The sequence below is a fragment of the Pongo pygmaeus genome, chromosome 10 (assembly GCF_028885625.2).
Source record: "Pongo pygmaeus isolate AG05252 chromosome 10, NHGRI_mPonPyg2-v2.0_pri, whole genome shotgun sequence".
Lineage (NCBI taxonomy): Eukaryota > Metazoa > Chordata > Mammalia > Primates > Hominidae > Pongo > Pongo pygmaeus.
In genome coordinates, this window is record NC_072383.2 from 48,081,228 (window position 1) to 48,105,325 (window position 24,098).

General features: G+C 41.7%; 1 protein-coding gene across 19 annotated transcripts in view; it reads left to right on the plus strand.

Moving 5' to 3' along the window:
* Positions 1-24,098, plus strand: part of LARP4 (La ribonucleoprotein 4) — a 79,560-nt gene that overhangs the window by 50,945 nt on the left and 4,517 nt on the right. For 10 of the 19 annotated variants that reach the window (XM_054442791.2, XM_063646928.1, XM_054442792.2 and 7 more), the window contains 7 exons: positions 2,086-2,298; positions 2,930-3,033; positions 9,685-9,897; positions 11,131-11,179; positions 15,587-15,748; positions 22,071-22,192; positions 22,618-22,786. In XM_054442791.2, the coding sequence (XP_054298766.1) occupies positions 2,086-2,298; positions 2,930-3,033; positions 9,685-9,897; positions 11,131-11,179; positions 15,587-15,748; positions 22,071-22,192; positions 22,618-22,786 (1,032 nt within the window). Of the gene's footprint in view, positions 1-2,085; positions 2,299-2,929; positions 3,034-9,684; positions 9,898-11,130; positions 11,180-15,586; positions 15,749-22,070; positions 22,193-22,617; positions 22,787-24,098 lie in introns of those variants that run through there. The other 9 variants (XM_054442801.1, XM_054442802.2, XM_063646930.1 and 6 more) reach the window with 4 other exon arrangements.

The following is a 24,098-nucleotide window of genomic DNA, read 5'->3' on the forward strand; positions in this document are numbered from 1 at the left end:
TGACAGGATTTCCTTCTTTAAGACTGAATGGGTCTGGGCATGGTGGCTCGTGCCTGTAATCCCAGCACTTTGGGAGGCCAAGGGAAGCCGAGGCAGGCGGATCACCTGAGGTCAGGAGTTCAAGACCAGCCTGGCCAACATGGTGAAACCCCATCTCTAGTAAAAATATGAAAATCAAGGCCAGGCGCGGTGGCTCACGCCTGTATTCTAGCACTTTGGGAGGCCGAGGCGGGTGGATTGCCTGAGCTCAGGAGTTCCAGACCAGCTTGGGCAACAGGGTGAAACCCCGTCTCTACTAACAATACAAAAAAATTTGCTGGGCATGGCTGCATGCGCCTGTAATCCCAGCTGCTCTGGAGGCTGAGGCAGGAGAATTGCTAGAACCTAGGAGGTGGAGGTTGCAGTGAGCCGAGATCGTGTCACTGCACTCCAGTCTGGGCCACAGAGTGAGACTCCGTCTCTTAAAAAAAATACAAAAGTCAGCCGGGCATGGTGGTGGGTGCCTGTAATCCCAGCTACTCAGGAGGCTGAGGCAGGAAAATCGCTTGAACCAGGAGGCGGAGGTTGCAGTGAGCCAAGATTGCACCACTGCACTCCAGCCTGGGCGACAGAGCAAGACTCTGTCTCAAAAAAATAAATAAATAACTGAATGGTATTCCAGTGTGTGTGTACACCACGTTTTCTCCATCGATTCATTTGCTGTGGACACTGGGTTGTTTCCATATGTTAGCCACTATAAGTAATGCTGCAACACAGACAGTAGTGCAGATACCCTTCAGCATACTAATTTCATTTCCTTTGGATATACATAGGATTGTTGGATCATACGGTACTTCTATTTTTAACTTTTTTTGACCCAGAGTCTCACTCTGTTGCCCAGGCTGGAGTGCAGTGGCACGATTTCAGCTCACTGCAATCTCAGCCTTCCAAGTAGCTGGGATTACAGGCGTGTGCCACCATGCCCAGCTGATTTTTGTGTTTTTGGGTAGAGACGAGGTTTCACCATGTTGGCCAGGCTGGTCTGGAATTCCCGACCTCAAGTGCTTTGCCCGCCTCGGCCTCTCAAAGTGCTGGGATTACAGGCATGAGCCACTGAGCCTGGCCCATTTTTAACTTTTCGAGGAATCTCCATACTAGTTTCCATAATGGCTATACTAATTTACCTTCCCAGCAACAGTGTACAAAAGTTCCCTTTTCTCCGCATCTTCTCTAACACTTACTGTTATTTTTTTTTGTTACACCCATTTTAATAGATGTGAGATGCTATCTTGTGATTTCAACTTACATTTCTTTGATGATTAGTGATTTTGAGCATTTTTACATATGCCTGCATTTCTTTTATGAGTGAGTTTAGCATCTCTTTCATATGTTTAAGAGCTGTTTGCTTTTTTTTGTTCTGTGAACGCTGTTCATAGCATTGTTGGGCCTTTTCATGTCTGTTTTTACAATTCGTGTATTAGAGATACTAGTACCCTTGCCTGTGATGAGCTACAATTTACTATTTTGACTTAGTTTTTTGGGAGGTTTTTACTCTGCTTGTTGTTGTTGTTGTTTAGAGACAGGGTCTCGCTCTGTTGCCCAGGCTGGAGTGTGGTGGTACGATCATAGCTCACTGCAGCCTCCAGCTCCTTGGCTCAAGCAGTCCTCCCCAGTCTGCCTCCCAAGCAGCTAGGACTACAGGTTGCACGCCACCATGCCCAGCTTTTTTTTTTTTTTTTTTTCCTCGTAAGGGATGGGTCTCGCTGTGGGTACCCAGGGTGGCCTCGAACTCCTGGGCTCATGCAATCCTACCCCCTTGACCTCTGAAAGTGCTCGGGTTGCAGTTGTGAGCCAGCACACCTGGTTATTTTGACGTGTGTTTGTGTGTGGCAGGGGGGTTTTACCTTGTTTACTATGGTTTTTATATCTTGAAAGCGTTTTTATTATTAATTAATTAAAGCTGTCATTTTATTTTCTTTTGCTCTTCTGATTCTACTGTAGGCAGAAATAGTATAGTCATGTAAAATATATGTTAAAATGTAAATTAAATGTATTTTTTAAAATATACACTTAATTCTTTGTTGCTATAATGTGTTCCTCTTCTAGGCAAGGATAAAAGCCATCAATACATTTTTTGCTAAGAATGGTTATCGATTAATGGATTCTAGTATCTATAGTCAGCCCATTCAAACTCAAGCACAGTATGCCTCCCCAGTCTTTATGCAGCCTGTATATAATCCTCACCAACAGTACTCGGTCTATAGTATTGTGCCTCAGTCTTGGTCTCCAAATCCTACACCTTACTTTGAAACACCACTGGTAAGTGAGATCCTTACAATAAAATATAATAATATTTTTAATTTGAGCTGAAATTTGAAGAAATCAGTTGGAGTGGGAGCTCATTTATGTTGACATTGATGACTTTTTGGCTTTTATTTTATTTTATTTTTTGTAGAGATGGAGTTTTGCCATGTTGCCCAGGCTGGTCTCGAACTCCTGTGCTCAGGCAGTCCACCCGCCTCAGCCTCCCAAAATGCTAGGATTACAAGCCACTATGCCCGGCCACTTTTTGGCTTTTAAACAGTGATATGGATATCTAATTCTCCATACCAAATAAATGCATATGACTAAGAGGTGAGCTATTAGAGCGCATAATTTTATTCCATAAAATTTGCTGAGTGAATTGAAAGACGGGATAAGTTTTGCGTGATTTTAAATGCATTTTAGTGTTGCGAAATGTCAGACCAGAACATTCTTTACTAAGTTACGAATTATTGTTCATAAATCCAGTGGTACTTGAAGTGAATATTGCAGAAGTGAATCAGTAAAATATTTTAAGATATTTTTGGCTTGTAAAAGATTAATTCGTAAGCTCATTAAGGTTCTTGTGACCCTCACACCAGATTTTACCTTTACCATTAATATTGTTTAAACATACATTTTTTTCTAGGCTCCCTTTCCCAATGGTAGTTTTGTGAATGGCTTTAATTCTCCAGGATCTTATAAAACAAATGCTGCTGCTATGAATATGGGTCGACCATTCCAAAAAAATCGGTAAGATAAAAACCATAGCTGTAATGTATTTTAAACAATTCCTAACGGATCTTAAGGCATTAATAGCAATGCTTGTTGTCAGGCTCAGTAATAAGGTTTGGTGGATTTTTTGTTTGTTTTGTTTTTACTAAATGTATATGAATAGTTTAATCTAGAATTTGTAAAAACACTTTGACCTTAGAGTTGGTAATGCATGTAACAGACTTGGGATTCAGATTTTTTTTTTAATAATAAAAGAGAATAGAAAAAATATTTCATGACAGCAGTCTCTGACAAATCTGGTGACTAATTTCCATTTAGTATGTTAAATGGGTAGCATTTTAGAGAATGAATTCTTTGAAGATATAAATGTTGTTAACTGAATTGTGTAATAAATGCTGGGATGTATGTTGTTTAGGTTTTTAAAGGATTTTTGAAATGACATCCAAGAACTACAGTGCACAACAGACAGTAGCTAACATTTATTGCACATTTAATATCACAAACTCTGTTCCTAAGGGCTTTACATATTTTATCAGTTACTTTTTTCAGAACCCTTTATAGGTGCACTTATGTCTACAGATAAGGAAATTGAGATATAAAATATCATGTCTGAGAACACATAGCTAGTAATTGGTACAGCTAAGATTTGAACCTAGGCAGTTCAACTCCAAAGCCCGCACTTAAAGCACTATGTTCAGGATAAATTATTAAGAATCATAGAAACTATATGCTATCATAACAAAGATTGAGATGTATGTCTGAGGTATTTTTCTTTATGTAGACATCAACAGTAATCTCAATATTTGGTGTATGTTATGGCTTGTTGTTGTTGTTGTTGTTTTGGGGGTAGAGACGGGGTCTACTTACGTTGCCTGGGACTGGTCTTGAACTCCTGGGCTCAAAGCAGTCCTCCCACCTTGGCCTCCCAAATTGCTAGGATTACAGGCATGATACTATGGCTTTTAACACAGTATGAGTAACCAAAGAATAAAGGACTGACATATAGTCATTTCGATTTATTTAATAGTTTCACATTTATTATTTCTCATTTGCTGTTTTGTGAGACTCTTGGTTTTTGAGGGTTTTTCCTAATTGTTTATTTTCAGTGACATTCAGTCTTTTGCCAGATTCGATTCTCCTAATTATTTCTTTTGGAAAGGAGACCATCTGGAGTATGTTTTTCCAAGATGACTTCTAGGAACTTAGTCCTTTTTTGACGGGTTTTTCTGAAACTTGTTTTACTGGAGAAATGAGCCCCAACAGAATGAAAAAATATTCTTCTCACTGGAAACATTATGTACTACTCTTTAATAGTCAGATTTTTTGGACTATTCTTGACAGACACAATTGGTTAAAGCAATTGAAGATCATTTTCAAGTGTTAGAAAAATTTTACTACTAAGAATAAACACAGGCCAAGGTGGGTGGATCACCTGAGCTCAGGAGTTCAAGAGCAGCCTGGGCAACATGACGAAACACCATCTCTACCAAAAATACAAAAATTAGCTGGGCGTGGTGGTGTAGTGCACGCCTGAAGTCCCAACTACTCAGGAGGCTGAGGAACGAGAATTGCTTGAGCCTGAGAAGCACAGGTTGCAGTGAGCCGAGATCATACCACTGCACTCCAGCCTGGGTGACGGTGAGACTCTGTTATTCCCTGCTGGCGCCCTCTCACCCCTCCCCACTCCCCCCTCCAAAAAATAAAGGTACTGATATTTGCAGTTGCTTGACTCTAAAATACTTTACATGGCTCCATGGTTATTTCTTTATTGTTACCTTTTATCCGTTGCACCTTTTTGGTGACAGATAGGAATGACAGTCAAGTTATCTTTACTTATAAGGAAGTATACCTATGGTTTTGAAAATACATGGTGTGTTTAGTACCATGTTTTGCATGTTACTTAAAACCACTTGTGTACAGTTCTTTTCCATATATTTGACCAATACAGGTTGGTAATTTTTAATTACAGAAATAATAAGTGAATACTTTTTCTAAAAATGCAAATAAAGTGGTTACTTAAAACCACTTGTGTACAGTTCTTTTCCATATATTTGACCAATACAGGTTGGTAATTTTTAATTACAGAAATAATAAGTGAATACTTTTTCTAAAAATGCAAATAAAGACCTTCTGGACCAGCAACCCAAATCCTTGTTCCCTTCTTGCTTCTAAAAAGTGACTGCTGCCAGGCCTTTATTATTATTATTAATGTTAACAGCTAAGGACAAAGTCTTTTTTAGAGAGCGTTTTGCAATTTTTATATTAACCTGTGACAGCCCAGTGATGATCACTATTCCTACTTAGAGAGAATAGGACTAACTTTCAGAAATCCAGGCATTTTTCTACCTTTCATACTTTATCTTTCTTTCACTTTACTTCTCTTTTCTGTCTTTTATCACTTCTTTCTTTCTTCATTCTTTCTATCTTTTGCCTGGATCGAGATTGTTAAGTCCGTCTCAGTGAAGGGTAAGATTATGAGATCTGAGGGCTGTATAAATGTAGTAAGTTGTCCCTTAAGCATATTGAAATGTAGTGTGAAAGTTGGATGAAGGACATTTTCTAAACATATGCAAATAGCATATCTATCATATCAGTTCATTTTCAAGATGTAACAGGTAATATAAATTTTTTTTTTTTTTTTTTTTGAGACAGAGTCTTGCTCTGTCACCAGGCTGTAGTGTAGTGGTGCAGTCTCTGCTTACTGCAACCTCTGCTTCCCGAGTTCAAGCAATTCTCTGGCCTCAGCCTTCTGAGTAGCTGGGACTACAGGCATGTGCTAGCTAATTTTTGTATTTTTAGTAGAGACGGGGTCTCATCATGTTGGCCAGGATGGTCTCAATCTCTTGACCTCGTGATCGACCCACCTTGGCCTCCCAAAGTCCTGGGATTATAGGCATGAGCCACCATACCCGGCCTTTTTTTTTTTTTTTTTTTTTTAAGACGGAGTTTTGCTCTTGTTGCCCAGGCTGGAATGCTGGCATTATAGGTGTGAGCCACCGCATCTGGCCTAAGTATTTTTAAAATTACTTTTTGTAGCCAGTGGGGTGGCTCATGCCTATATTCCCCACACATTGAGAAGCCAAGGCAGGCAGATAACTTGAGCTCATGAGTTGGAGACCAACCTAGGCAACAGAGTGTAACCCCGTCTCTACTGACAGTATAAAAATTAGCCAGGCATACTGGTGTGCACCTGTAGTCCCTGCTACTCGGGAGACTGAGGTAGGAGGATAGCTTGAGCTTAGGAGGCAGAGGTTGTAATGAGCTGAGATCGCACTACCTCGCTCCAGCCTGGGTGACACAGCCAGACCTTTCTCAAAAAAAAAAAAAAAAAAATTACTTTTTGTTAGGTGACATACTATTTTCATTGCTATTTAAAAAATCTAGTTTGTAATATGAAGTAATTCTATGGCAAAGTGTCACTTTATGTAAAACTCAACCCAACTTTTTTTTTTTTTTTTAAAGACAGTGTTTTACCCTGTCACCCAGGCTGTAGTGCAGTAACATGATCATGGCTCACTGTAGTTTTGACCTCCCAGGCCCAATCAGTTCTCCACCTGAGCCTTCCTAGTAGCTGGAACTACAGGCGCATACCACCATGCCCAACTAAGTTTTTGTATTTTTTTTTTGTAGAGACAGGGTTTTGCCATGTTGTGCAGGCTGGTCTCAAACTCCTGGGCTCAAATGATCCTCCCACCTCAGCCTCTTAAAAGTGCTGGGGTTACAGATACGAGCCACTGAGCCCACTGCGCCCAGCCTGATAATTTTATCTTTGTTTTTGTTTGTTTGTTTTTGTTTTTTGTTTGTTTTTGTATTTTTAGTTAGAGACAGGGTTTCACCACGTTGGCCAGGGTGGTCTCGATCTCTTGACCTCGTGATCCACCCGCCTTGGCCTCCCAAAGTGCTGGGATTACAGGCGTGAGCCACCGCACCCAGCTACTTTAAGTTTTAATAATGGTAATTTTTTATGGTCCGTAAAGAATAAAACAGGACAGCTAGAGATGCTGTGGGAATTTACATTTAATTGGTGGGGTTATAATTATTCAAGAGGTTTTAAATCCCTATTCCTAGAGTCAGGAATTGGCAACACATGATTTATATTGTTGGTTTATAACTATGAAAATAGATTGCAAAAACTGGGATATATAAACTGCAAATAATGGGCCAAACATAAATCTCACTCTTCTTAATCTGTAGAGCCAAGATCCTCAGTTGCTTGAGATTTTAGGTGTTTTTGCTACTGATTAAACTGCATTCTTTTTATATTAGTCAACCTTAGCTTCATCTGCTTGTAAGCTTTTAGGAAGTTGGGTGCTTATACCCATCATCCAAGATAAAAACTCCCTTTGTTAAAAGCAGGTTGGTTGGTTTAACCACATTGCATACCTTAATTCATGCAGTCATGCCATGCTATTGGGTGCATTGCTGTATTTTCCTAGTTTGCTGTCCTACATATGGATCTTTTGATAAATCTCATTTGGTGATGGATGTTTAATAAGATGCTAGGTTTTGTTTGTTTGTTTGTTTTGTTTTTTGAGACGGAGTTTTGCTTTTGTTGCCCAGGCTGGAGTGCAATGGTGTGATCTTGGCTCCCTGCAAACTCCACCTCCTGGGTTCAAGAGATTCTCCCTCCTCAGCTTCCTGAGTAGCTGGGATTACAGGTGTGTGCCACCATGCCAGGCTAATTTTTGTATTTTTAGTAGAGATGGGGATTCACCATGTTAGCCAGGCTGGTCTAGAACTCCTGGACCTCAGGTGATCTGTCCGCCTCCACTTCCCAGAGTTCTGGGATTACAGGCTTGAGCCACCATGCCCGGCTGAGGCTAGGATTTTAATTATATTCCAGTATTTCTTACTCTCTGCATTATTACTCCCCTAAACAGCCTTTTTAGGCATTTTCCTCCTAGTTTCCGCCTGTGAAAATTTAATACTACAGATTATTGTATGTCTGTATGTATGTAATGTATGTATCTGTGCTTTATACATAAAATGATTACTTTTTGCCCTTCCTTTGCCCCCGTTTTTACTCCCATTAGCGTGGTTTTGCTTCCATTAAGAATGCATAGTGGGCTGGGCGTGGTGGCCCACACCTGTAATCCCAGCACTCTGGGATGCTGAGGTGAGCAGATCACGAGGTCAGGAGATTGAGACCATCGTGGCCAACATGGTGAAACCCCATCTCTACTAAAAATACAAAAATTATCTAGGTATGGTGGTGCGTGCCTGTAGTCCCAGTTACTCGGGAGGCTGAGGCAGGAGAATCTCTTGAACACGGGAGGTGGAGGTTGCAGTGACCTGAGATCGCGCCATTGCACGCCAGCCTGGCGACAGAGTGAGACTCTGTCTCAAAAAAAAAAAAGAAAAAAAAGGGTGTTATAGGCCGGGTGTGATGGCTCATGCCTGTAATCTCGACACTTTGAGAAGCCAAGGTGGGCGGATCACGAGGTCAGGAGTTCAAGACCAGCCTGGCTAACATGGCAAAACCCTGTCTCTACTGAAAATACAAAATTAGCCGGGTGTGGTCGCACATGCCTGTAGTCTAGCTACTTGGGAGGCTGAGGCAGGAGAATCACTTGCATCTGGGAGGCAGAGGTTGCAGTGAGCCGAGATTGCACCACTGCACTCCAGCCCGGGCAACAGGGAAAGACTCCATCTCAACAACAACAACAACAAAAAAAAACAAGAAGAAGAATGCATTGCATAGACTCATAAGCTTAAAACCTGGCTGATTTAAACATGTCGAGAGTGCATTCAGTGACATTAGCTAAAATCCTAATTCTGAGTATTGAAGTAGAAGTAAGTTTCTTTCAAAGAACTTTGGATTTTCCCCCATCTCTCCAAACACAACTTAAAAAATATATATATTATTGTCTTAGAGGTAGGGTTTTCTCTGATGCCTGTGCATGAATTCAGTTGTGCAATCATAGCTTGTTGCAGCCTCAAACTCTTGGGCCCAGGCAGTCTTCTGCCTCAGCCTTCCAAGTAGCTGGGCGTATTATAGGTGCATACCACTGCACATTTTAATTTTTTTTGCATGATGGGGTCTTGCTGTGTTGCCCCAGCTGGTGTCGAACCCCAGAGCTCAAACAATCCTCCTCCCTCAGCCTCCCAAAGTGCTGAGATTACAGGCGTGAGCCACTGCATCCAGCCCACAACATTTTTTAATGTAAAATTTACTTCACTTTGGCCTGGCGTGGTGGCTCACACCTGTAATCCCAGCACTTTGGGAGGCCGAGGCAGGCGTATCACAAGGTCAGGAGATCGAGACCGTCCTAGCTAACACGGTGAAACCCCGTCTCTATTAAACAAAATACAAAAAATTAGCTGGACGTGGTGGCTGGCGCCTGTAGTCCCAGCTACTTGGGAGGCTGAGGCAGGAGAATGGCGTGAACCTGGAAGGGAGAGCTTGCAGTGAGCCAAGATGTGCCACTGCACTTCAGCCTGGGCAACAGAGCGAGACTCCATCTCAAAAAAAAAAAAAAAAAGTTTACATCACTTTTTAAAATAACATCTGGAATGTAAAAGGGGCAACACTTTTACAACATTATTCTTTTGTGTTTAACTTAATTTTTTGAAAACCCCAGTACAACAGGAGCCAATTTTTTACCTAAGGAAAGATGTTTTTCTGTCTTGATTTACTGCTTTGTGTATATCATTTTGTATTTCCTATAGTGTGAAGCCTCATTTTAGGTCATCCGGTGGTTCAGAACACTCAACAGAGGGCTCTGTATCCTTGGGGGATGGACAGTTGAACAGATCTAGTTCAAGAAACTTTCCAACTGAACGGCAGAACCCTACAGTAACTGGGCATCAGGAGCAAACTTACCTTCAAAAGGAGACTTCCACTTTGCAGATGGAACAGAATGGGGACTATGGTAGGGGCAGGTAAGAAAATAAGGTACCTGAAAACCTTTGATAATAATGTGATCATCCTGAATAATTGAAGAACATGATCTTCATAATAATTAAATGAAGAACATTTAATTATTGGTATATGGTTATATTAAACAAATGTTATTTTCAGAACATGAGTTGGTTGCTTTTTATAATTATTAAGAAATAGAGTACTCATACAGAATATAGCTCTGAATCAGAGGTTTATAAAGTTATTCTGAAGTTCCTTATAGTTCATATAGGAAAGAATAGCTTAGAAAATTAACATATCCATTTGCTTATGGTTTTAATTTCTTCCAGCTTTTAAACTATAGAAGTGGCTGGGTGCGGTGGCTCACACCTGTAATCCCAACACTTTGGGAGGCCGTGGTGGGAGGATCATCTGAGGTCAGGAGTTCAAGACCAGCCTGGCCAACATGGTGAAACCCTGTCTCTATGAAAAAATACAAAAATTAGCTGGGCATGGTGGCAGGCGCCTGTAATCCCAGCTACTTGGGAGGCTGAGGTAGGAGAATCACTTGAACCTAGGAGGCAGAGGTTGCAGTGAGCCAAGGTTGCACCACTGCATTCCAGCCTGGGTGACAGAGCACGACTCTGTCTCATAAACTATAGGGGTGAGGTTATATATTGCCAACGTGCCTAATTAAACAATAGTATGGTTCTGGTTTGAAGGAATCGCTACTAACAAATGGGCTCATCTTACTTTACAGTGTGGTAGTAGGTAAAGTTTTTAGTAAATTGGCTCAAGATCCCTCAGAATAATATATTATCTTTTAGTAATAGAGAAAACTAGCCCCAAATGTAGAAAGATATTTAAATTGAAATGTATACAGCTGGCCGGGCATGGTGGCTTACACCTGTAATCCCAGCACTTTGGGAGGTGGGGTGGGCGGATCATGAGGTCAGGAGATCGAGACCATCCTGGCCAACATGGTGAAACCCTGTCTGTACTACAAATACAAAAATTAGCTGGGTGTGGCAGCACGTGCCTGTAATTCCAGCTACTCAGCAGGCTGAGGCAGGAGAATTGCTTGAACCCAGGAGGCAGTTCGTAGTGAGCCGAGATCGCGCCACTGCGCTCCAGCCTGGCGACAGAGCGAGACTCCATCTCAAAAAAAAAAAAAAAAAAAAAATGTGTACGGCTTTGATAGAATGTATATATCTGAAGAAACTTATGACTTGTCCCTCCACCCCACCCTACCCCCACCTTTTTCTTATTAAAAGGAGAACTGTCTTCAGAGGTCGAAGACGACGAGAAGATGACAGGATCTCAGTAAGTTTTTTAAAACTTTTATTCAGACTTTTTTCTCTTCTGTGATTTACTATGGCATTGACTTCTGGTCTTTCCTTTCTGGATTTTTGTTTTATTGATTGTAGTCTTCAGCAAAGGTAAATAGAGCCTAAATTTAACCCTGAAATTTTTACCACCACCACCCATATACCCACCCTCTAGCACACATGTAGTAAGGAGCTTCGCTTGTGTTGCTTGCTTAAAAAAGTTATTTGAAGATGTAATGTATTCACGTGGTTTTTAAATAAAAACACGAAGTCTTTCTAACTTTCCTTACCTTTTCTTTCTTCTTTCTTTTCCAAGACACGGGATATTACTGTTTCCCAGGGCACTGGAATTACAGGCCTGAGCCACTGTGCTTGGTGCAAGATTAAGGACTTCTAGGGAGAGGCAGAGGAGGAATGTGTCTTGCTATGTCACCCAGGCTGAAGTGCAGTGGTACAATCATGGGTCACTGTAGCCTTGACATCCCAAGCGTAAGTGATCCTCCTCTCGAGATGGGGTCTTGCGGGCCAGGCGCCATGGCTCGTGCCTGTTATCTCAGCTCTTTGGGAGGCTTAGTCAGTGGATCACTTGAGGCTACAGGCCCCATGCAAGTGCAAAACCAAGCAGAACGGTCAGGACATCTTAAAAGCTCCAAAATACTCGCCTTTGGCCAGGCATGGCGACTCAAGTCTGTAATGTCAGCTGTTTGTCAGGCTTAGATGTACGGATCACTTGAGCTCAGGAGTTGGATACCAGCCTGGGCAACGTGATGAAACCCCATTTCTACAAAAAAAAAAAAAAAAAAAAAGAATTAGCCAGGCACCATGGTGCATGCCTGTGGTCCCAGCTACTTGGGAGGCTGAGGCAGGCTGATCCCTTGAGCCCAGGAGGTGGAGTGCAGATTGTGCCAACAGAGTGAGATTCTGTCTCAAAAATAATAAACAAAATAATGTCCTTTGACTCCATGTCCCGCACCTGGGGTGCACTGATACAAGGGTTGGGCTCCCAAGGCCTTAGGCAGCTCCACCCCTTTGGCTTTGCAGGGATCAACCCTGGAGGCTTCTCTCATGGGCCCATGTTGAATGCCTGTGGCTTTTCTATGCCCGTTCTGGAGTCTGGAGGACGGTGGCCCTCTTCTGCCACTATGCAGTGCCCTAGTGGAGGCTTGATGTGAGGGCTCCAGCCCCATATTTCCCCTCTGCACTGCCCTAGTAGAAGTTCTCCATGAGATCTGCGCCCCTGGAGCAGGTTTCTGCCTGGACTTATACCAGGCTGGTATAAGTTTCTTTCAGAGGATGCCATACATCCTCTGAAATTGAGTCAGAGGCTCCCAAGCCAGTCTAGGAAGTTCCTCATCTTCTATCTTCTTTTGAGCCTTCCAGACTCTTCCACCCTCTACCTGTTACCCAGTTCCAGTGTTGCTTCCACATTTTCAGTTATCTTTATAGCAGTGCTCCACTCCTCAGTACCAGTTTTCGTTAAGCCATTCTCACATTGCTGTAAAGAAATACTTGAGACTGGACAATTCATAAAGAAAAGAGGTTTAATTGGCTAACAGTTCTGCAGGCTGTACAGGAAGCATGATGCAGGCATCTGCCCAGCTTCTGGGGAGGCCTTGGGAAACTTACAATCGTGGCTGAAGGCAAATGGGGAGCACACAGTTTATACATGGCAGAAGTAGGAGAGAAGAAACCCATTTTCAAAGAAGAAAATGTGTTCCATTGTAACTTAGAATTGTTTTTAGGGTATACTGAACCTTTTAAATCAGTGTTGTAACTTTATTATACACAACCATGAAACTTCAGGCACCATTTTTTTTTTTTTTTTTTTTTTTTTTTTGGGAGACAAAGTTTCGCTTTTGTTACCCAGGCTGGAGTGCAAATGGCGCAATCTCAGCTCACTGCAACCTCTGACTCCCAGGTTCAAGCAGTTCTCCTGCCTCAGCCTCCCGAGTAGCTGGGACTACAGTCACCTGCCACCACGTCTGGCTAATTTTTTGTATTTTTAGTAGAGACGGAGTTTCACCATGTTGGCCAGGCTGGTCTCGAACTCCTGACCTCAGGTGAGCCACCTGCCTTGGCCTCCCAAAGTGCTGGGATTACAGGCGTGAGGCATTGTGCCTGACCAACAATTCTTTTTTTTTTTTTGAGACAGAGTTTCGCTCTTGTTGTCCAGGTTGGAGTACAGTGGCGTGATCTTGGCTCACTGCAACCTCTGCCTCCTGGGTTCAAGTGATTCTCCTGCCTCAGTCTCCCAAGTAGCTGGAATTACAGGTGCTCGCCACCATGCCTGGCTAATTTTTGTATTATAGTAGAGACAGGGTTTCACCATGTTGGCCAGGCTGGTCTCGAACTCTTGACCTCAGGTGATCCACCTGCCTCGGCCTCCCAAAGTGCTGGGATTATAGGCATGAGCCACTGCACTCAGCCCAACAATTCTTTCTTAGCATTCCATTGTAGCAGTCCACATGACTTCTCAAGTGGCCCTCAACAATTTGGAATAAGAGATTAGGCCCTGCATGGTGGCTCAGGCCAGGTGTGGTGTCTCACACCTGTAATCCCAGCACTTTGGGAGGCCCCGGTGGGTGGATTGCCTGAAGATAGGATTTCAAGACCATCCTGGCCAACATGGTGAAACCCCGTCTCTACTAAAAATACAAAAATTAGCCGGGTATGGTGGTGGGTGCCTGTAGTCCCAGCTACTCAAGAGGCTGAGGCAGGAGAATCACTTGAACCCAGGAGGCAGAGGTTGCAATGAGCTGAAATCATGCCACTGCACTCCAGCCTGGGCGACAGAGCCAGACTCTGTCTAAAAAAAAAAAAAAAAAAAAGAGTGAGAGAGAGAATTAGATTTGGGGTTTATTCAATATGTTGTAAATGTCATGATGGAGGACTAAACATTGGGGTAAAAGAAACAGGCATGACTTCCAATAGGTAGGTCATGGTAGAGGAGCTCTTTTGCAGGAGGGAGATCTTAGCTGGGAATAAAATTTTGGATTTGTAAGCCTTCACATAGTAATTGGAATGACAAGCTCATGCAGAGTACTCTCCATAGAGTGGTGAAAGTGGTCTAATATGGAACCTTGGGGAATAAAGCAGCAGTGTTGGGTTGAAAAATGAGATTATTCAGCATGCTGTTTGAAGTAGTCAAGCAAAATCTGAATGGACATGGGTAATGGACAAATGTCATCTCGATTGTAGGCAAAGGCCTAGGCTGAAAATATTTAAAACCTACAATTCAATGATATTTTTGTAAATGTACAGAGATATGCAGCCATCACCACCAAAAAGCAAAACAGGCTGTTTTAACAGTTGCTTGCATATAGGTAGTAGTTGAAGCCATGGATAATGGACATCACTCAAGGAGAATATGAGAAGTAAAGAGTAATAACCAAATGGAAACCATCAAAATTTTAGAAATGATCAGGGGAAAAAGAGCATGTCTGTCGAATCTAAAAAACAAAAAAGGTATCACAGAAGCTAAGAGAAAAATGTGTTCCCAAGGAAAGGATGATTAACACACCAAATGCTATAGGTCAGGAAATGAGAGGTCAGGAAAAAGGGTCTGTCAGGTTTTGCATTGTTGAAGGCATTGGTGACACCTAAAATAATTTTAGTGGAGTGATGACAAAGTGGAGGAGATACAAGTAAGAGGTAAGAGGCTTGTCAGAGGATATATAGGGTGTTAGACAGGAGGGAAGCATGAGATTTTTCATATATGTTATATAGAGGAGGGATATTGTTTTCCCTTGAGATAAATAGATGGAGAAAGATGGTGATGGTCGGGCACAGTTGCTTAAGCCTGTAGTCCCAGCACTTTGGGAGGCCAAGGAGAGAGGATCACTTAAGCTCAAGAGTTTGAGGCCAGCCTGGGCAACGTAGTGAAACCTTGTCACTACTAAAAAACAAAAAATAAAAATTTAGCCAGGTGTGGTGGTGCACACAGCTACTCTGGAGGCAAAAAAGGCAGGAGGATTACTTGAATCCAGGAAGTCAGGGTTGTAGTGAGCTATGATTGTGTCACTGCATTTCAGCCTTGGCGACAGACCAAGACCCTGTCTCAAAAAAAAGAAAAAGAGTTGATAGCAAATTTAGGTAAAGTGGGTGTTAAGAAGGCATAGCAAATTATGAAATGAATAGTGAAGACTGGTTAGAAGGCTTCAGGAGTATGGCAAAGTTTACAAAAGAAACAGGTGAGAGAAGTGACTAAAGAAAAGTAGAATTGGTAAAGACTGATGAGAGCTCAAGTGAGATGTCAAACCAAGAATTTATGTAGGGATACAGTTCTGTGCATTATAGAGGTTTTGTTTGCTGCTTTTTCTTTTCTTGCAGCTTTCAGCTTTTGTGACACAGGATTAGGGAATGAGATAGCCATGTGACCTATTCTATTATTTGTTCATTTTAGAAACCTCATCCTTCAACAGCTGACTCAAAGGCTCCAACACCAAAGTTTGACTTACTAGCCTCAAATTTTCCACCTTTACCTGGAAGTTCATCAAGAATGCCAGGTGAACTCGTTTTGGAGAATAGGATGTCTGATGTTGTTAAAGGTGTCTACAAAGAAAAGGTAAACACCCAGCATCTGAGTCTTACCTTATGAGACCATATTTAGGCTTTATTTGCAGTGTTGTTATTTAAAATTTTACTTGCATTTAGTGTACATTTCTATCATAGTTTTTATTTATGGAGTTTTCAGCATACTTAAGAGTGTTTTTTTAAAGATTCATGATAAAGCTGCACAAAGGCAATAAAATGTTTCTTGGCTTTTGCATGTCTTTTTTTTTTTTTTTTTTTTTTTAAAGACATGATCTTAGCTCACTGCAACCTCTACCTCCTTGGTTCAAGTGATTCTCCTGCCTCAGCCTCCCAAGTAGCTGGGAGTACAGGCGTGCGCAACCATGCCCAGCTAACTTTTGTATTTTTTTTTTAGTAGAGACAGGGTTTCACCACATTGGCCAGGCTGGTCTCCAACCCCTGACCTCAAGCCATCTGCCCACCTTGGCCTCCCAAAGTGCTGGGACTATAGGCGTGAGCCACCACGCCCAACCTTGCATGTTTTCCTATTAGTCAATTCAGCCTTTTAGAACTGATAACTGACTAATGCAAGCTAAATGGAAGGTGTCATTTCCATTTATGTGCCTATAATTCACTAGTGAAGAAATGAATTCTTTCAAACAATGGAAAGTAGATGTCTAGAGGCTGAGATACCTCATCCTATGATTATTTGGTGTGTAGACCTCTCCATATCAGAAATCCTCATGTGTCACAAGTTTTTCTCATTTTCTACCTTTATTCTAATTCAGTTTTTTTTTTTTTTTTAATTATAACAGTACATGTCTATAGTATATCTAGGCTTTTAATGAAAAACCTGCAACTACTTTCAGCTCCTTAGGTTTTTCTCCCAACTTTTATTCCTGTATTTCTTAATTTTTTTTTTTTTCTTTTGAGACGGAGTCTTGCTCTGTAACCTAGACTGGAATGCAGTGGCGGATCTCTGCTCACTGCAGTCTCTGCCTCCTGGGTTCAAGCAATTCTCCTGCCTCAGCCTCATGAGTAGCTGGGATTATAGGCGTAAACCACCACACCCAGCTAATTTTTGTATTTTTAGTAGAGACAGGGTTTCTCCATGTTGGCCAGGCTGGTCTCAAACTCCTGACCTTGTGATCCGTCCACCTCGGCCTCCCAAAGTGCTGGAATTACAAGCGTGAGCCACCGCGCCCGGCCCTGTATTTCTAATTAACTTTTTTTTTTTTTTGAGATGGAGTCTCACTCTGTAGCTCAGGCTGGAGTACATTGGTGCCGTCTCTGCTCACTGCAAGCTCTGCCTCCTGGGTTCACACCATTCTCTTGCTTCAGCCTCCCGAGTAGCTGGGACTACAGGCGCCTGCCACCACGCCCGGCTAATTTTTTTTTTGTATTTTTAGTAGAGACGGGGTTTCACCATGTTAGCCAGGATGGTCTCGATCTCCTGACCTCGTGATCTGCCCGTCTTGGCCTCCCAAAGTGCTGGGATTACAGGCATGAGCCACTGCGCCCTGCCTAATTAACATCTTTTTATTGTAACCTCTTGGCTTTTCCATTTTCAGCAGTGTATGTTAACTTCACTTTCTGAAGCTAAAGATTTAGCTTTCTTAAGCCAACATACTCACACTTTTCCTATCCTCCTGAAATATTGTACTTCATTATATATAAGATATCATCAATTATAAGGCACCCATTATTTTAGTATCTCTAAGAAAGTAAAAGATGTTGCTAGTTATGCTGGGACACACCATCCTTTGTAAGTCACATTTCAGTATTACATATTTTTTTCATGGCTGAGACTCAAACATAATATACTATGATGGTTTGTCCTTTTGTGTGCACTCTCAGTGTCCTACTGCATATGTTCCTGGGCCTTCTCTTTACCATCACCCTGGCAATTTTCCTTACGCTTCTTTATCGATCCCCCTTTTTTTCTCACTCTTGTTTCACTCTTCCACGTTAGGGTGGTTCATATCTTCCATGGTCATGAAGTATAAATTTCTTGCATTCTGAAAATGTTTTTCTGCTCTCAAATTGATCAGTAGTTTGTTTCTATATTGGATTCTCTATCAGAAATCATTTTCCCTTGGAATTTTGAAGGTATTATTCCACTGTCTTGTTTCTTTAAAAAAATATTATGACACATAGTAGTTATTTCATAAGTTCTAAGATACACTTTTTTCCCCCATGTTTTATCACCTTCAAAAATCAGACTAAAAATCATGTTTTAAAAAATGTAGGCCAGGTGCGGTGGCTCACGCCTGTAATCCCAGCACTTTGGGAGGCCGAGACGGGCAGATCACGAAGTCAGGAGATCGGGACCATCCTGGCTAACACGGGGAAACTCCGTCTCTACTAAAAATACAAAAAATTAGCCAGGCATGGTGGCGGGTGCCTGCAGTCCCAGCTTCTTGGGAGGCTGAGGCAGGAGAATGGCGTGAACCCGGGAGGCGGAGCTTGCAGTGAGCTGAGATTGTGCCACTGCACTCCAGCCTGGGCGACAGAGCGAGACTCTTTCAAAAAAAAATAAATAAAATGTAAAGGCGGGGCACAGTGGCTCACGTCTGTAATCCCCGCACTTTGGGAGGCCGAGGAGAGCGGATCATGAGGTCATGAGTTTGAAACCAACCTGGCCAATGTGGTGAAACCCCGTCTCTACTAAAAACAGAAAAATTAGCTGGGCATGGTGGCACACACCTGTAGTCCCAGCTACTCAGGAGGCTGAGGCAGGAGAATCACTTGAACCTGGGAGATGGAAGTTGCAGTGAGCCGAGATCGTGCCATTGCACTCCAGCCTGGGCGACAAGAGCGAGACTCTGTCTCAAAAAACAGAAAAAGAAAAAAAATAAATAGCCAGGCACATTGGGTCATACCTGTAATCCCAGCACTGTGGGGGTCCAAGGTGAATGGATTGCTTGAGCCCAGGAGTTGGAGACCAACCTGGGCAACATAGAGAGGTCCTGTCTGTACATAAAGTAAAAAAAAAAATTAGTTGGGCATGGTGACACATGCCTGTAGTCCTTGCTACTTGGGAAGCTGAGACAAGAGGATTGCTTCAGCCCAGGAGATCAGAGCTACGATGAGCTGTGATCACACCACTGTACTCCAGCCTGGGTGACAGAGCAACCTGTCTCAAAAAAAAAAAAAGACTATCTTTAATCAGAAGCTATTTGGTTTAAGTGCAGTATTTTTATTTTCTTCTCATCTTAAGGTCTGCTTCTATCCAGTGGTTTTATTTTTATTTTTTCTTATTGGTACATAAAATAATGGTATAGTTCAACAAATAATGGCATCTCAGATTTCATAAGATGATACACAAACACACATATATACATATATACTTTCTTTCTTTCTTTTTTTTTTTTTTTTTTTTTTTGAGATGGAGTTTTGCTCTTGTTGCCCAGGCTGGAGTGCAATGGCTCGATCTCGGCTCACTGCAACCTCCATCTCCCAGGTTCAAGCGATTCTCCTGCCTCAGCCTCCCAGGTAGCTGGGATTACAGGTACTTGCCACCATGCCCAGCTAATTTTTGTGTTTTTAATAGAGATAGGGTTTCACCATGTTAGCCAGGATGGTCTGGAACTCCTGACCTCAGGTGAGCCACCGTGCCCGGCCATGTATGCATTTTTAAAGAATAATCATGAAGTATACATCTCCTTATAACCCCAACACACAATTGTAGCCCATAAACATCCCTAGTATCTTAGCAGTGACATGTGTATCTCCCCGCTATTTATAGTCATTCTGCCCCACGCTTCCTCTTTAGGTATAAACATTATTCTGACTTTGTGATAGCAATTTTCTTGCCTCATTCTGCATTGACAGAATTTTTCTGTGAAGGGCCAGATACTAATAGTATATATTTTAGGCTTTGTGGGCCATGTATTGTCACATATTCTTTGTTTTACAACCCTTTAATAACTTAAAAACCAAACCAGGCATGGTGGCTCATGCCTGTAATCCCAGCACTTCAGGAGGCTGAGGTGGGAGGATCACTTGAGGCCAAGAGTTTGAGACCAGCCTAGTCAACATAGCAAGACCCCCATCTGTAAAAAAATAATAATTTAAAAATAATAATTATAATTTACAAACCATTCTTAGCTTGTAAGCCATACCAAAACAAGTTGAAGGCTGGATTTGGCCTTGCAGATCTTAGTTTACCAACCCTTGCCCTAGGTGATAAAACGGGGTGCCTGTTTTTGGAAAGCTTATAAATGGAATTGTACAGTATGTATTCTTCTTTTACTTCTTTCATTCTGTATGGTTTGAGATTGATCACTGTTAATACAGATGATTGTTGTTCATTTTGAACTATTATGTGATATTCTATTGTACGAATTAAAATATTTATTCATTGTACTGTTAATGGACATTTTGCCATTATAAATCTTCATGTGAGCAAGAACTTTTCTAGGATTTGTACATCAGCTTGTGTTCTTTTAAAATTTTAAAGTCTTTCAAGTGTTCTTTGAGATGGAGTGTCGCTCTGTCGCCCAGGCTGGAGTGCAACGGCATGGTCTTGGCTTATTGCAACCTCCACTGCCAGGGTTCAAGCGATTCTTGTGCCTCAGCCTCCCGAATGGTGAATACAGGTGCGCGCCACCATGCCTGGCTAATTTTTGTATTTTCAGTAGAGACAGGGTTTCACCTTGTTGGCCAGGCTGGTCTCAAACTCCTGACCTCAGATGATCCACCCACCTTGGCCTCCCAAAGTGCTGGGTTGACAGGTGTCAGCCACTGCGCCTGGTCAGTGTTTCAAGTTTTTAAGAAACAGATTCTTTTTTTTTTTTTTTTTTTTTTACATATTCTGTGCGCTAATCCTTTGTCAGTTACACGTAGTACAAATAATCTTTCACTTCTGTGGTTTCTTTTCCATCTTTAGTACCTATAGGTTGAAAAAAGTTCTTAATTTTGATCTGGTCCTATTAGTGTTTTCTTTACTCATGCTTAGGAAATGATCTAGCTTCCAGATCATGTTTTCTACCAAGATCATGTTTTCTACCAAGATCATATTTTCTACCAAGTTTTTCTGAATGTTAACTTTCTAAACCTATTGAAAATTTTATTTCATCCATCACTTTTAATTTCCAGGGCTCTTTTCTAAATTCTATGCCAGCAGTATAAATACACATAACAGCGTTTACCATCTTAACCATTTTAACTGTGTACAGTTTTGTAGTATTAAGTACCTTCACATGGTTGTGCAGCTAAGCTCCAGAACTTACAATCTTTCAAAACTAAAACTCTATACCTATTAAACCATTCCCTGTTCCTCCCTTCTCTTATCCTTCAGCAGCCACTGTTCTACTTTCTGTCTCTGAATTGGCTACTCTTAGTAATTCATATAAGTAGAATCATACAGTATTTGTCTTTCTATGACTGGTTTATTTTACTTAACATCCTCAGCGTTCATTCATGTTGAGTGTGAGTCAAGGTTTCATTAATTTTTTTTTAATGTAGCCTACAAACTTTTTTTTTTTTTGAGACACGGTCTTGCTCTGTTCCCAGGAGGGAGTGCAGTGGTACTATCATGGTTTACTGCAGCAGCTTCAACCTCCCAGACTCAACGTGATCCTCTCAAGTAGCAGGGACAACAGATGGACACCTCCCACCCTAGCTAAATATATTACTTTATTTTGTAGAGACAGGATCTTGCTATGTTGTCTAAGGCTGCTCTTGAACTCCTGGGCTCAAGCAGTCCTCCCGCCTCAGCCTCCCAAAGTGCTGGGATTACAGTCATGAGCCCCTGCACCCACCCGTATGTTTAACTTTTTTTTTTTGGGGGGGGGGATGGAGTCTCGCACTGTAGCCCAGGCTGGAGTGCAGTGGTGCAATCTCGGCTCACTGCAACCTCCACCTCCCGGGTCCTGGTTCAAGCAATTCTCCTGCCTCAGCCTCCTGAGTAGCTGGGATTACAGGCATGCACCACCATGCCCAGCTAATTTTTGTATTTTTAGTAGAGATGGGGTTTCACCATGTTGGCCAGGCTGGTTTTAAACTCTGACCTTGTGATCCACCCGCCTCAGCCTCTGAAAGTGTTGGGATTACAGGCGTGAGCCACTGCGCCCAGCCTATTTAACTTTTTAAAGAACTGCTACATTGCTTTCTAAAGCAGTGCATCATTTTACATTGCCACCCTCTATGTATGAGTTTTAATGTCTCCTTATCATCACCAACATTTGTTAATGTCTTTTTTTTTAAATTATAACCATCCTTGTGGGTATGAAGTGATTTTTCACCGTGGTTTAGCTTTGCATTTTATGATGACTAATGATGTTGACCATCTTCTCTTGTGCTTATTAGACGTGTATATCTTCTTTGGAAAAAGGTCTAAGTGTAATTTTGAAAAATCTTTTTACTTTAAGGATAATGAAGAGTTGACAGTTAGTTGCCCAGTGCCTGCAGATGAGCAGACAGAATGCACTTCTGCCCAGCAACTCAATATGAGTACCAGTTCTCCATGTGCTGCTGAGCTTACTGCATTAAGGTACAAGTTATAGTATTGAAGATCTTCAACATTAAATTACTTTTTCTGGCCGGGTGTGGTGGCTCTCGCCTGTAATCCCAGCACTTTGGGAGGCCGAGGCAGGTGGATCACCTGAGGTCAGGAGTTCAAGACCAGTCTGGCCAACATGGTGAAACGCCATCTCTACTAAAAATAAAAAAATTAGCCGGGCGTGGTGGCGGGCGCCTGTAATCCCAGCTAATCGGGAGGCTAAGGCAGGAGAATTGCTTGAACCCGGGGGGCGGAGGTTGCAGTGAGCCAAGAGCATGCCACTACACTCCAGCCTGGGTGACAGAGTGAGACTCCGTCTCAAAAAAAAAAAAAAAAAATTACGTTTTCTTCTGATTAGTTGCTCAACTGTTCCTATATGCTATTCTGAGTCTAATTGCAAGCTCTTTTTTCCTTAGCACAACTCAGCAAGAAAAGGATCTAATAGAAGATTCCTCTGTTCAGAAGGATGGTCTCAATCAGACAACTGTACCAGTTTCTCCTCCAAGTACTACAAAGCCATCGAGGGCAAGTACTGCTTCACCATGTAGTAATAACATAAATGCAGCTACAGCTGTGGCTCTACAGGTAACTTGAAGATTTTAGTTTATGTTAAAAAAAATACAATAGATAATTTTTTTTCACGTAACACTTTGTTGGAGTCATTTGGAAGTAGCCCAAGTTGGGGCTGACTATCAGAAAGAAACTTAAGGAGTTTTAAGGTCACTGCAAAGAGATGGAAAGTTTTAGGTGTTTTTTGTTTTGTTTTGGAGACTGAGTCTTCACTCTGTCACCCAGGCTGGAGTGCAGTGGCACGATCTCGGGTCATTGCAAGCTCTGCCTCCTGGGTTCATGCCATTCTCCTGCCTCAGCCTCCCGAGTAGCTGGGACTACAGGCGCCCACCAGTATGCCTGGCTAATTTTTTGTATTTTTAGTAGAGACGGGGTGTCACCTTGTTAGCCAGGATGGTCTCAATCTGCTGACCTCGTGATCCACCCACCTCGGCCTCCCAAAGTGCTGGGATTACATGTGTGAGCCACCACGCCCGGCCCATTCTGTTTCTTTTGATTGCTTTTTTTCTGTTCATATGGTTAAGTGAAGCTTCTTCCTTACCCACGTTAGGATGAATTTATCATTTTGGGGCTAACATAAAGAGGCCTTGTGCCTCTTGATATTCTTTTGGTTGTATATGTGATACTTAACAAGTGGCCATTTCGAGAGGCCACTCCCACTTATCAAGTTCCAGAATTGTTTTATAGTTATATAATTGGGAAAATACAGAAAAGCAGAACAAAACACAAAATTTACCTATAATCCCTAGCATTTTAGTACAGCACTTTTAAAAATAGATTTAGAAGACTGTCTTCTCATTTAATGATAGTAATAATACTAAAATAATAGCTACCATTTGAATGCTTACTATATATTATTAGGACGAGTGCTGAAGACTTTACATGCTTTATTTTGTTCTCACAATACCTCTATTCCACCTTTTTCAGTTGAGGTAATTAAGACTTTTAATGAGTCTTTTTATACCATTGATTTCTAACTGCTCTGCTGGGATTCTTTTGTCATCTTTCTTGGGGTTCTTTGTAGCAAGGAAACAGGAGCAGAAAGAACCATTTTATTTCATCATATGGCTATACCATTATTAATCTAATCTGTCCTTTGTTAGGCATTTAGGTCATTCCCATCGTTGTAAACAACGCTGACATGAACATCCTTCAGTTAAATTCCTCAAGTGAAATTATTGTATAATAAATAAAGATTGTACCAGTGTACTCTAAGCAGTATATATGAGAGTGCTTGTTGCCCTTTTCTGGAAGATAATCTGTGGTTTTCTTGTGGTTAACACAACCATTTTTGTACTTTATAATTTAAAGAATGTGTACCATAAAT